Below are 12,108 nucleotides of genomic sequence, written 5' to 3'. Positions count from 1 at the left end.
TGAAATTACAAGGATATTTGCTCAGCTATGTTTATAGCAGCATTATTTATAACAGTCAGAACCTGGAGACAACTTTGATACCCCTCAACTGAAGAATGGATAAAGAAAATGTGGCACATTTACAGAAACAATGACATCTTGAAATTTTCAGGCAAACAGACAGAACTGGAAAAACTCATACTGTGTGAAGTAACCCAGATCCAGAAAGACAAACATGATATGTTCTCACTCATACGTGTATATTAGACGAAAAGCAAAGGATAACCAGCCTGTAGTCCACAATCCCAGAGAAGCCAGGAAACAAGGAGCGCCCTAAGAGAGACATACATGAATCCCCTGGAAAGGTGAAATAGACAAGATCTCCTGAGTAAATTGGGAGCCTAGGGGGTGGGAGGAGGATGGAAGAAGAGTGAGGAGGGGAGAAAGGGAGAAAGAGAACGTGAGGGATCTGGAAGGTAGAGTTGAGGGAAAGAAATCTGGCATCAGGGAAATTCCCAGGAATCCACAAAGATGACTACAGCTAAGAATCTAAGCAATAGTGGAGAGGATGCCAAAATTGCCCTTACCCCTGCAATCAGATTGATGACTAGCTTAACTGTCACAAAAGAAACTTCATCCAGTAACTGATAAAAGCAGAAACAGAGATCCACACTAAGCACTGAGCTGAGCTCCTGGAGTCCAGTCGAACAGAGGAAGAAGCAATAATATGAGCAAAGGGGTCAAGACCATGATGGGGAAACCCACAGAAACAGCTGACTTAAGCAAGTGGGAGCTCAATGACTCCACACTGACAGTTGGAGAACCTGCATATGACCGAAATAGGCACTTTGAATGTGGGTGACAGTTGTGTGGCTTGGATAGTCTGTGGGGCCACTGGCAGTGGAACCAGTATTTATTCCTAGTGCATAAACTGGCATTTTGAAGCCTATTTCCTATGGAGGGATACCTTGCAAAATCTAGGTTAAGGGGGGGCTTGGTCCTGCCTCAAAGTGATGTGTCAGACTTTGTTGACTCACCAAGTTCTAGAAGATCTAGACTTAATTAACATTTGCTATTAATTTTTAGTATAGAGCTGATTATTGTCCCCAATAAAACAACCTTAGATATAAACATACATTTATGAAATTACCATTACATGGATGACATTTTTGCTATCTGATTCAAATGTAGATACTTTAGAAGGAATGTTTGAAGAAGTAAAGAAAGTTTTGTCTAAATGGAGATTACGAATTGACCCTGAAAACAAAACAAAACAACCCAAAAAAACAAAGAGGAGATTCTGTCAACTACCTAGGTTATAAAATAGGCTTACAGAAAATTAGCACACACAAGGCACAAATTAGAAGAGACCAATTGAAAGTTTCTTAATGACTTTCACAGATTGTTCGGTGACATTTTCAGTCTAGAGCAGATGCTGGGATAACACCTCATCTAATAATTCATTTAAACAAAACCTTAGATGGTGACAAAGACTTAAATAGTCCCATAGAATTAACAGCTGAAGTTGAGAAAGAATTAACTATGGTTGAAATTACAGGAGGCACAAGTGGATAGGGTGAACCCAAATCTTGATTGCATTCTAGTCATACTGCCTTCCAGAATTTCCTCTATAAGAATTTTAAAGTGGAGGAAAGATATTATCTTAGCATTTAAATTTTTTTTTTACCACATAAACCAAGTAAAAAATTAAAAACTTATGTGGAAAAGGTCTCTGAATAATTATAAAAGGAAAACTGAGACTTCGTCAACTAGCAGGAATAGACCCTACAGAAATTATAGTGCCTTTTATTACTGATGAAATTAAAAATTACGGGAAGACAATGAACCCTGGCAAAGAGCTTGTGATAATTTCTTAGGAGAAATTAATAGCAATTATCACAAAGGTAAGAGAATTAATCTTATAAAGAAAACTACTTGGACTCTTTCCTCAATTGTATGTGACACACCAATGACTGGAGCCTGTAGATTTTAAACTGATGCCAACAAGTCAGGAAAGGCAGGTTACAAATCAGAAGATTTAAGTAAGGTGGAACAAAGCTCTTATAATTCTGTCCAAAAGGCAGAGCTTTATGCTATTCTCATGGTACTAAGAGTTTTTTTCCATTACACTTCTTTTAAATAGGATTTTATTTTTATTACATTACTTATAGCAAATTACATTTCACAGTTCCTTCTTTCTTCCCTTCAGCTGCTCCTATGTTTTCTCCCTCCTTCCTTCTGTTTCCCTCACTCTCAAATTGAGAGTATTTTCATCTATCTATCTATCTATCTATCTATCTATCTATCTATCTATCTATCCATCCAAGAGACTAAGAAGAAAGATAATTATGTTAAATTGAAACTAATTGCAATTTGGTTGCCTGTAAGCAAGAACTCCTTCAGCCAATTGAGGTATTCAAAGTATGAAAGTGAGTGGTGATTGGAACATTAACTACTTAGACTTCTTCTGAAAATAAACTTGTATGCTTTATGTTATAAATATCTGGAGCACCATGAGCATAACTTCCTATTTAGGAAGCAAATGCCTTTATTAATTTAATAATAATGAAAACAAAGTTGATTTATGCAATATTTAAAGCTGGGCAATCATCATTAGGAAACTTAGAAGCCAACTGAAAATGGATCAAAACACAAATATAAAAACAGCCTTGGCATGTTGTATTTATGTATGTGTAGATAGGTACTAAGGGATTTTAAAGAACCTCTCCATATTGTTACTGATTCTCAATATACAGAAATTGTCTTGCATATTGAAACCACTGAATTTATACCAGATGATGCAGAATTAACTTCATTAGTCATTCAGGTTCAAGATACAACTAGGAATAGGCTTTGCCCATATACATAACACACATCCAATCCCATACGGTCTGCCAGGCCCTCAAGTACAAGGTAACGCTGAAATTGATCGATTATTGATTGGAAATTTGCTGAAGGCCTCAGAATTTCGTAAAAAAATCATGTTAACAGTAAAGGTTTAAAGAAAGTTTTCTATTACATGGAAACAAGCTAAGGAGATTATAAAGAGATGTCCTACTTGCTCTTTTTATAACCAAATACTGCTACCAGCAGGGAGTAACCCAAAGGGTACTCAAAGGAATAAAATCTGGCAGATGGATGTGTTCCACTTTACAGAACTTGAAAATTTAAAATATGTACACCACACTATTGACACTTATTCAGGTTTTCAATGGGCAACTGCCTTGAGCTCGGAAAAGGCTGATTGTGTAATCATGCATTTATTAGAAGTTATGGCCATCACAGGTATATCTGCATGAATAAAGACAGATAATGGTCCAGTATATGTCTCTAGAAAATGAAAGTTTTTTGCTTATTATAATACAAAGCATATTACAGGTATACCAAACAATCCTACGGGTCAGGCAGTTATAGAAAGATACAATTGAACTATAAAGATATGTTAAACAAACAGAAAGGGATGGAAAATACCCCTAAAATAGGTTGCATAATGTTTGATTAACCTTGAATTTTCTTAATGCTAAAGGCAACAGAGAGACATTGGATAATAGAAAAAAACCTTCTGAATTAAATCAGCTGGTGTATTTCAAGGACATGTTGACCTCAGAATGGAAACCAGGAGATGTGAGACACTGGGGAAGGGGTTTCACTGTTTCCACAAGAAAAGCTATGATACACCAAAATTAATAAAGATTCAATTTGAAAAGAAGAAACCTCTTAAGAGAAATAATAGCTCATCCACAGAAGTGACAATCATACAGGTGGTAAGAAAACATCATAAGGCTTGCGGCAAGGTTCTGGTCTTGTCTTTGCAGGAAAATTCTTCAAAAAGTCAAGAGACCCTGGGCATTTAGATGCCTAAGAAGAAAAGGTAACTATCCAGAAAGGATCACTGAGCAAAGATAATTATGATTTATGAGGACAGGTCATCTACAGGACAAAAAATCTCTGAACATTTTACACACACACACACACGTACTACCCAGTGGAATAATAGTCATAACTGACTTAAATATCAAAGCTGGCTTTGGAGTTAGACAATGGCTATCCTTCTCTAAATCTAAGCATTAAAAAAAAAAATTCAGAGTTTCTGTCTCATGTTAGGAGCCATCTGGTATGGAACAGAAAGAACCTATTTTTGTCTATATCATACCTTTTGTTGAATATATGTCTACATGAATAATGTTTACATTTCCACAATGAACAGTATATTTTCGTGCATCAATCTTCAATGTTTCCCTGATGAAGATGTGGCCCCACACCAACGACTCCACCTTGTTCATATGACATCATGATGCTGATAGCGCTACTTTAAGACTAGTTTTGGGTACCAGATGCTCAAGATGGTTCCAACCTGGTTGACTGAAATGGTGCACTTTCTTACAACATTCTGGTCAGAACTCCAAATAAGAACTATAGAAAAACCCTATGGACTACTCACAGACTATTTGTAATTATACCAGATAGTAATCTTGGAACCTAACTATCATTTTAGTTTTACAGGATCCCATAGAAAGAACTTTGCCCCATGACAGCTGAAAGTAATTCTAGAAGATGACAGTCCTTCTCCCAACAAAGTTTGCCCTCAGGGTTAGGGACATCAATTAGGGGGTGATTATAACTGATATGAAATTGGGGGTTAGGGTGGAAGTTTTATAGTCTCAGAGATCTCACTTTAAAAAAAAGGAAATTGAATGGGATAATAGGTAAGTTAATGTGAGCTTACTCATACTAATAATAATAGTAAGTAATAGAATGAATAGTTGTGAGCTATTATTTATAGACAATTTACATTGGTATAGATTCTTGTATACTAATACAAATTCAAATTATATTTGTTATGCTGAATATGCTCCTATTTCTGTTTACAGTATTTATACACCTATACAAAGTTATTTGTCATATTGTATGCATGCATGTTTCTACCTCTTCTTTAAACATTTTTTGTATATTGACACAATTTTAGGATATATATATATACATATCATACTGCATTATTCATTTCTAACTCTGATCAAGATACTTATATATTGCTTACATTTTGAGGTCATTGTCCTCATTTGCTGTAGTGTTGTTTAAAGATTGTTTAATAATCTAATATGAAGTCTTAGTATCAAGAATTATAGGTCGGGCTGGAGAGATGGCTCAGAGGTTAAGAGCATTGTCTGCTCTTCCAAAGGTCCTGATTTCAATTCCCAGCAACCACATGGTGGCTCACAACCATCTGTAATGGTGTCTGGTGCCCTCTTCTGGCCTGAAGGCATACACACAGACAGAATATTGTATACATAATAAATAAATAAATAAATAAATAGAATAATAGGTCAACAGCTATCCATGTTTGTCATGCTTACAGTTAGACTAATCAGGTTCTTTAGATACAAAGAGATTGTAATCATCAACCACTTCAAAGAGCTATAGAATATGGAATTTAAATAACTTAGGGTTCTGCTGACGACATGAGACACCATTGCTCCTGGCAACACAGATCTATTCCCGAGAGAATGTTAAGCACTGAAGACACTCCACTTGGAGCTTGTTTTCTTCTTGGAAAAACTGGCCTTTGGGCAAGGAAGCACCCATGCCTCGACCACTGACAAAATGTATGGTATTCAGACTGGAGAAGCAGGATATAAGAAAAAAGACTGACAAACTTTGCTAAGACAGAGTAAGACAGCTTAGAAAATTTTCCTGCCTCTAAAAATGGTCTGTCAGTTACTCTAGGCCTTTCCCAATGTTGGTTGCTCCAATGTTGCAAATAATCACTTGGGGTGATTGCCCAGGTGGCCAGTTGTCTGTCATTTAACTACACATTTTGGAAGCCAGTTGTCTGTCATTTAACTACACATTTTGGAAGCTGCTTGATTGCACTTCCTGCCTACTCAAGTAATATTATCTCCCTTCTCAAACATTCGATGAGGCTGAAGACTACATAGTCATAGTTACCTTCCTCTAATGACTTAGCCAAGCCATTTCTAATATAAAAGTTAAGACTCCTTAGAATAGAATAATTATTGAAACATTTAGCATATGTTTCTTGCTCAATATTATTTATGCTGGTTTTAATTCTAATTTTTATATTTGATATGTTTTTATTTATATATGTATATAGTTTTGTGTATATAGTTATTTAAACAAGAGGGGAAGCGATGGGGAACCTCCTTCAGTCAATGGCCTTTGAGAACAGGACCAGGTTGGGCATGGCTGACTTTTACAATGGAATTCAGTACCTCACAGTCACCTGCAATGATCTCTAGTGGAGGCCAGCTCAGGTGCAGAGCCATCCAGTCCCCTAGTGCTCGGGTTCTATGTCTTCCTTCCCTCCAGGAACTAGATAGAAAGTGATGCTCTATCCTGCATCTATCACTACTAATTCATCTGATTTCCATCTGAGAAAATCCCACTCTGCCCTTCTCATGCTAGTTCAATTTTCATTCAAACTAAATCAAAATTATTCAAAAATAAATCAAAATTGATTTATTTCTTCAACTGCTAAATCTCAACTTTTAATTCGCCTGTATCACTCTATTAAACTGTTTTCAGCAGGTTCATCGATGACTGCCATACTGAAACATACAAAGGACACTAAACTTTAAGCATCCCGAACTTCTCCTTGGTCTGTAACTCCTCATGGAGCTTTTATGAAATTACCCCTACGGCTCTACTCTCACCTCTGTTTCTCAATATCCTCTGTGTATTTACACACTCTAGATTTATGGCTTTCCCTCTCTCTTTTGTACCAGTATTCTATGAGTACACCCCCCATCATTTTGTAGCTCCTCTAGAGTATGAATCTTGTGATAAACTGAATTTCAGACCCCTGGCTTACACAGTGCGCTTTGCAAGACTGGTCCTTGAGGGAAAGGGGAGAGAAAAAGAAGCACAGCCATACTTTCAAATTCCTAGAAATGATGACATTCCTAATCGAGTACTCGCCAAACTTCAGACTATCTCAGAATATCAGAGGTCTGATAACATCCACACTTTCCCACATTTCTTAACCCTGGCATTAAAATGCAGCTTCTCTGCAACAGAAGGCACTTCTTCCATACCTCAGGACTCAAGCCGAAGGTACTCCCTTCATTTTCAGTGCACCTTTTCCAGTGAATTAGACCAATCTCTATTACATTCTAACCACACTGCAAATCAGTTCCCACCTGCCAAACTTCATCTCCGCTACTTCTTACCTCCTGGGATATTCTTTCCACATTTGGGACCTCTTTCCTCACCACACTGCCATTTCAGAGATTTGATAACGTTTTTCCTACTAAAATAACTTAATTACTTCCTACATCTACTTTTCAGTAAAAAGCTCACAATGGACTCTGACCTGTGATCATCACTCATTCATAAACTCTCATAATATGGAACTATCTACTTCTCTTCAGCACAGGGCTGCTTTACAACAACATGCTAAGCCAGCTGTCACAGATTTTCTTCTAGATCACACAGCTAGCTTTTCTTTGTCTTTAATTCTTCACTTCACTTCGATCCATTCTCTTAAACCAGGCTTTCACTTCTGCTATTTTACTGAAATGGTCTTGAAAATCCCCAGTGATGCCAGGATTTCAAAACCCATTTTCAGTTGAACTCATAATACTGATCAGTGTTATATGAGAGGGAATCATTTCATTCCTGTTCAGAGGGCAGAAGTACTGATTAAGAACACTGACTCTGAAGTTAAATTGTCTGGGTTCAAATTATAACTCTACCACCTGACTAGTAAGCTGGGCACATGACCTCTGGAGCTTGTTTCTGTGTCTCTATCCTGCGAGTACACCCACCAATCCCCAGTACTCCAGTTTATCATCAGCAAAGCCACAAGTGTTGGTTTTGAAAAATGAGAATCTCAATACCCCAAAATGGAAACAATCTCTATGTCCTCTAATCGATGAGCACGCAAACGGGCGCATCTCTTCGATGTGATAGTCCTCGTTTACACACATCATAATATTCCTCAATACACACCATAACCAAATCGGAAGCACAGTTTGTTAAGGCGATTGAAGGCAGACTTGAAAGAGTACATAAATATGATTTCATTTATGATACTCTTAAAAATACTAAGTTGTATTGTGACTTCAGTGTACGTATATGTACCTCCTTAGCTGAGGAGCTCTTCACAGCTGAGAGTCAGCTATCTTTAGGGGTGTGGTCTTTGGTAGGTTGACCATGCCCCAGTGGATGGCCCCAGGAATGACAACCACACAATAACTAAAGGAACTGAATCTGGAATGGAAATGTAGAAGTAACGGTATTTTCCACAGCTGCCCTCCCAGCGCTACTCTAAGAACAGGCTGAAATGAGTAATCTCTTAGAGAAGAAGTAATATCAAAGAAGAACCAAACATCAGCAATGACACAGGACACAATGTCCGCTGCTCAACCTCTCAACTTGTTTCAAAATTCTGGTTTAAGATGAGTACAGACAATAATGAAATTAGTAATTTACTCTGTACTCGATAATATCAGCTGTAAATTCAATTGCCTTAAGATAAACATTTCGAAAGTAAATTTCATTTTAAAACAGTCAATTATTTTAAAATTCTGCATACAGCAATTTAAGAGTCAATGATCATAAAAGGTATAGTAAAAACTACATAGACAGAAAATACCACTTTATAAATAGCAAAATCCTTGAAAGGTTTTGATTTTTAAAAACTACTTTAAAAACTGTACCAAACTAATTTCTTACTCAGAAATGGCTTGAAGGCAAACTCAACACTCACACATGTAAAATGGATGCAAAGAAAACGTAAAGGAATTACGAGTTTGAGTATGATGGGACGATGTTAGATACTCTACAGTGCAAAGTTCAGACAAGCTTCCACAGAGGACATTTTAACAGAATATTTCCAACAATGGTAGAGCTAAAGTCTCTGCGATCTGTTTGTTTGTATACTCATTGTTTAGTGGATCTCTTTTCACTCATTTTATTTTATTTTAAAGGCAGGGTCTCACTAAGCTGCCTAGGCCTACCACATAAATGGAATTAGCTGTTTGCTCCACTAGACCTACCTTGAATACAAGCAATAAAGGAAGTCTGGCCAAATCTCTGAAACAGTAAAGAGAATCATAAAGTCCATATCATACTCAGCAGAGACTTGAAGATAACAAGGTTACCTGGCTGCTTGTTTCACTTATGGCCTCGAGAAGTTTTTCAACTGCCGCTTGTAGTCGAGAGCTAACATTCAACATAAATTGTACATTTTCAGGGTCTACTTCAGGTCCAGCAAAATTACTTGTTCCAAACTGCTGTGATAGATCTGATTCTTTGTCAGTAACATGTGACCACTTGCCGTCATTTCTTGATATGGCATTTCCAGGATAAGAAGGTAAGGACTCATCCGTAACTGGAATAATAGTAAGTTAAAGGCATAAATTAATCAGAATATTTAAAGTTACAACAATAAGTGACTGAAGATACCACGACAAATTAAACTTGCATCATTATAATTTCAATATCTTCAAATAATAACATAACGAATATGCAGTAAGACTAGGAATGGATAGTGTTGTGCTTAGAAGAGTACAGAAGTTAATACTTGGATTATTCAGAATCTTTTTTGGTAGAAAAACTATTCTTTTGGTGAAGGGGATTAACTGGAGCTTTAGTTATGTGTACCGTCTACTGAGCCACACTCAGTCTGATGAAAAGCCACTGGGACAACTTAGAATTGATATTTAGCCAAGTGGTATCACGCAGTGACAGTGAAGTTGGAGGGCTGGTTCCCATCTTCACACTTTACAGTGCGAAGAGAAAAGAAACACAGATGGCAAGGTTCAAAGTACGCTGGAGAGGTAGCTCTGTGATCAAGTGCTTGCCACACGAGCATGAGGACCCGGGTTCCATCCTCAGCACCCACATACAGCCAGCCAGGTGTGGGGGAGCCCATCTGTAATCCTCATCCTAGGGAGGGGAGAGAGGCGCAAAGACAGGAGGACCTGGAGGCTTGTGGGATAGTCTAGGCAAAATGGTGACGCTCCAGGTTCAATGAGAGATCTGTCTCAAAGAATAAGGTAGAGCGTGACAGAGGAGGTCCCTGATGTTGACCTCTGGTTTCCACATGAACACAGGTGACAGGATACACCATCTATCGTCATTACCACACACCCCATCTTATTATGCAGCAGAGCAGTCCAGGTACACTGAAGAAGACAGCACGTGCTTGTATTTATCTAGACCATATCTTTTGACTTTTTTGAACCTATTTAGAGTAGTGACTGATTTGATTGATGACACATTCAAACGGGCTTAGACAATTTTGTTATGTGCTACATTTGCAGTGGTATAAAGAGGAAAAAAATACAGACTAATTATTCTTATTTACAGTATTGATTTATTGTTTCTTATGTAAGGAAGAGTTTATCAGAGCTAAAGCTCACCACGCTCAGCAGGATAGCACTCTAGAGCTCACCACACACAGCAGGATAGCACTCTAGAGCTCACCACACTCAGGATAGCACTCTAGAGCTCACCACACGCAGCAGGATAGCACTCTAGAGCTCACCACACTCAGTAGGATAGCACTCTAGAGCTCACCACACGCAGCAGGATAGCACTCTAGAGCTCACCACACGCAGCAGGATAGCACTCTAGAGCTCACCACACGCAGCAGGATAGCACTCTAGAGCTCACCACACTCAGGATAGCACTCTAGAGCTCACCACACTCAGGATAGCACTCTAGAACTCACCACACGCAGCAGGATAGCACTCTAGAACTCACCACACGCAGCAGGATAGCCCTCTAAATAGAGCCATGGAACCTGAGGTAGCTTTTCTAACCACATCGAATCACCTCTACTAACACATCAGTGGTGACAGGATACAAAAGAATCTGAAACTAGAAAAGGGTGCATTCTAGGGCACAATTTTAAACATTTGCCTTTTAAAACAGATTTTATATATGACTGTTTGCCTGCATGTACATATGTGTACCTTATGTGTGCCTATACAAAGTTCTGAGCCACCATGTAGATGCTGGGAACCAAACCTGGGTTCTCAGCAGGAACAACAAGCTGAACCATCTCTACAGCCCCACAAAATTTACTACTACATAATCTAATCACTGGCATAGTAGTTAATATTATTTTTACTTTGAATATTAGTCTCCAAATTAAAAAAGCACAAGTACTATTAGTGTACCATGAATTTAAAACCAAAGACTAGCCGGGCGGTGGTGGTGCACGCCTTTAATCCCAGCACTTGGGAGGCAGAGTCAGGTGGATCTCTGGGAGTTTGAGGCCAGCCTGGTCTACAAGAGCTAGTTCCGGGACAGGCACCAAAGCTACAGAAAAACCCTGTCTCGAAAAAACCAAAAAAAAAAAACAAAAACAAAAACAAAAACCCAAAAAACCAAAGACCATGATAATGGGACAAATACTTCAAAAGTGTTATAGGTCAAGATGATCTTGTGATTCAAAATGGTATATAAAGTATACAAATAGTACAGTACAGTACACACTGTAACATTTACTAAGTCAAATGAGGCTGTCTCAGAAATAGCTGATATTTTTGCAGAAGCTATAGGAGCAAGAGTTTTTATTTGGTACTGAGGAAACAAAACTAATTATGCCATATACTACCTATATCTGTGAAGTTGAGTGCATTCTAGTGACATTTGTTTTTCATGGGTTTGGAGAAAATGATAAATCTGAGACAAAGAGAACAATCTTTAATAAACAAAAATATATGGCGAAATAGGGGAGAATTTTAGAAGAAGATAATTAGAAAGTAGGCTGGATCCAAGTTGTAAACTGTCTTAGATTTTGTTGGAACTTTGAGGGTTTTTCTAAAGATTAAGACAGGTTAATCATATTTTTAAATAGGAAGACAACAGCAATCTAGATATCAGGAAATACATTTTAAGAATACATACAGCATGGTTTAGGTTTGTCTACAACTTATAAGTCTGTTTTACAAATATGAGAGTTGAAACACTCAAATGGATGCATTTGTTGTAGAGACAGCATTTAATGAGAAGGAAAGGAGTCTCATACATATCATAGGCTAACAAAAGCTCCACTGAAAACAGTCAAACAGAAAGGCAGACAGCTGAGATGAAAGAGAGCACTTAAAAAGGAAAAACTTTCAATTTTTACCTGAACAAATGGGCAAGCATGGAGAA

General features: G+C 37.8%; 1 protein-coding gene across 12 annotated transcripts in view; it reads right to left on the bottom strand.

Moving 5' to 3' along the window:
- Nucleotides 1-12,108, bottom strand: part of LOC121434638 (A-kinase anchor protein 9-like) — a 136,989-nt gene that overhangs the window by 56,379 nt on the left and 68,502 nt on the right. For all 12 annotated transcript variants that reach the window (XM_041633568.1, XM_041633570.1, XM_041633572.1 and 9 more), the window contains one exon: nt 9,102-9,331. In XM_041633568.1, the coding sequence (XP_041489502.1) occupies nt 9,102-9,331 (230 nt within the window). The remainder of the gene's footprint in view (nt 1-9,101; nt 9,332-12,108) is intronic.

The sequence above is a fragment of the Microtus oregoni genome, unplaced genomic scaffold (genome assembly GCF_018167655.1).
Source record: "Microtus oregoni isolate MIOR12 unplaced genomic scaffold, Mior012 000044F_ref0000062, whole genome shotgun sequence".
NCBI lineage: Eukaryota > Metazoa > Chordata > Mammalia > Rodentia > Cricetidae > Microtus > Microtus oregoni.
The sequence above is the reverse complement of the archived record's forward strand: the minus strand, read 5'-3'. Positions and strand labels throughout refer to the sequence as shown.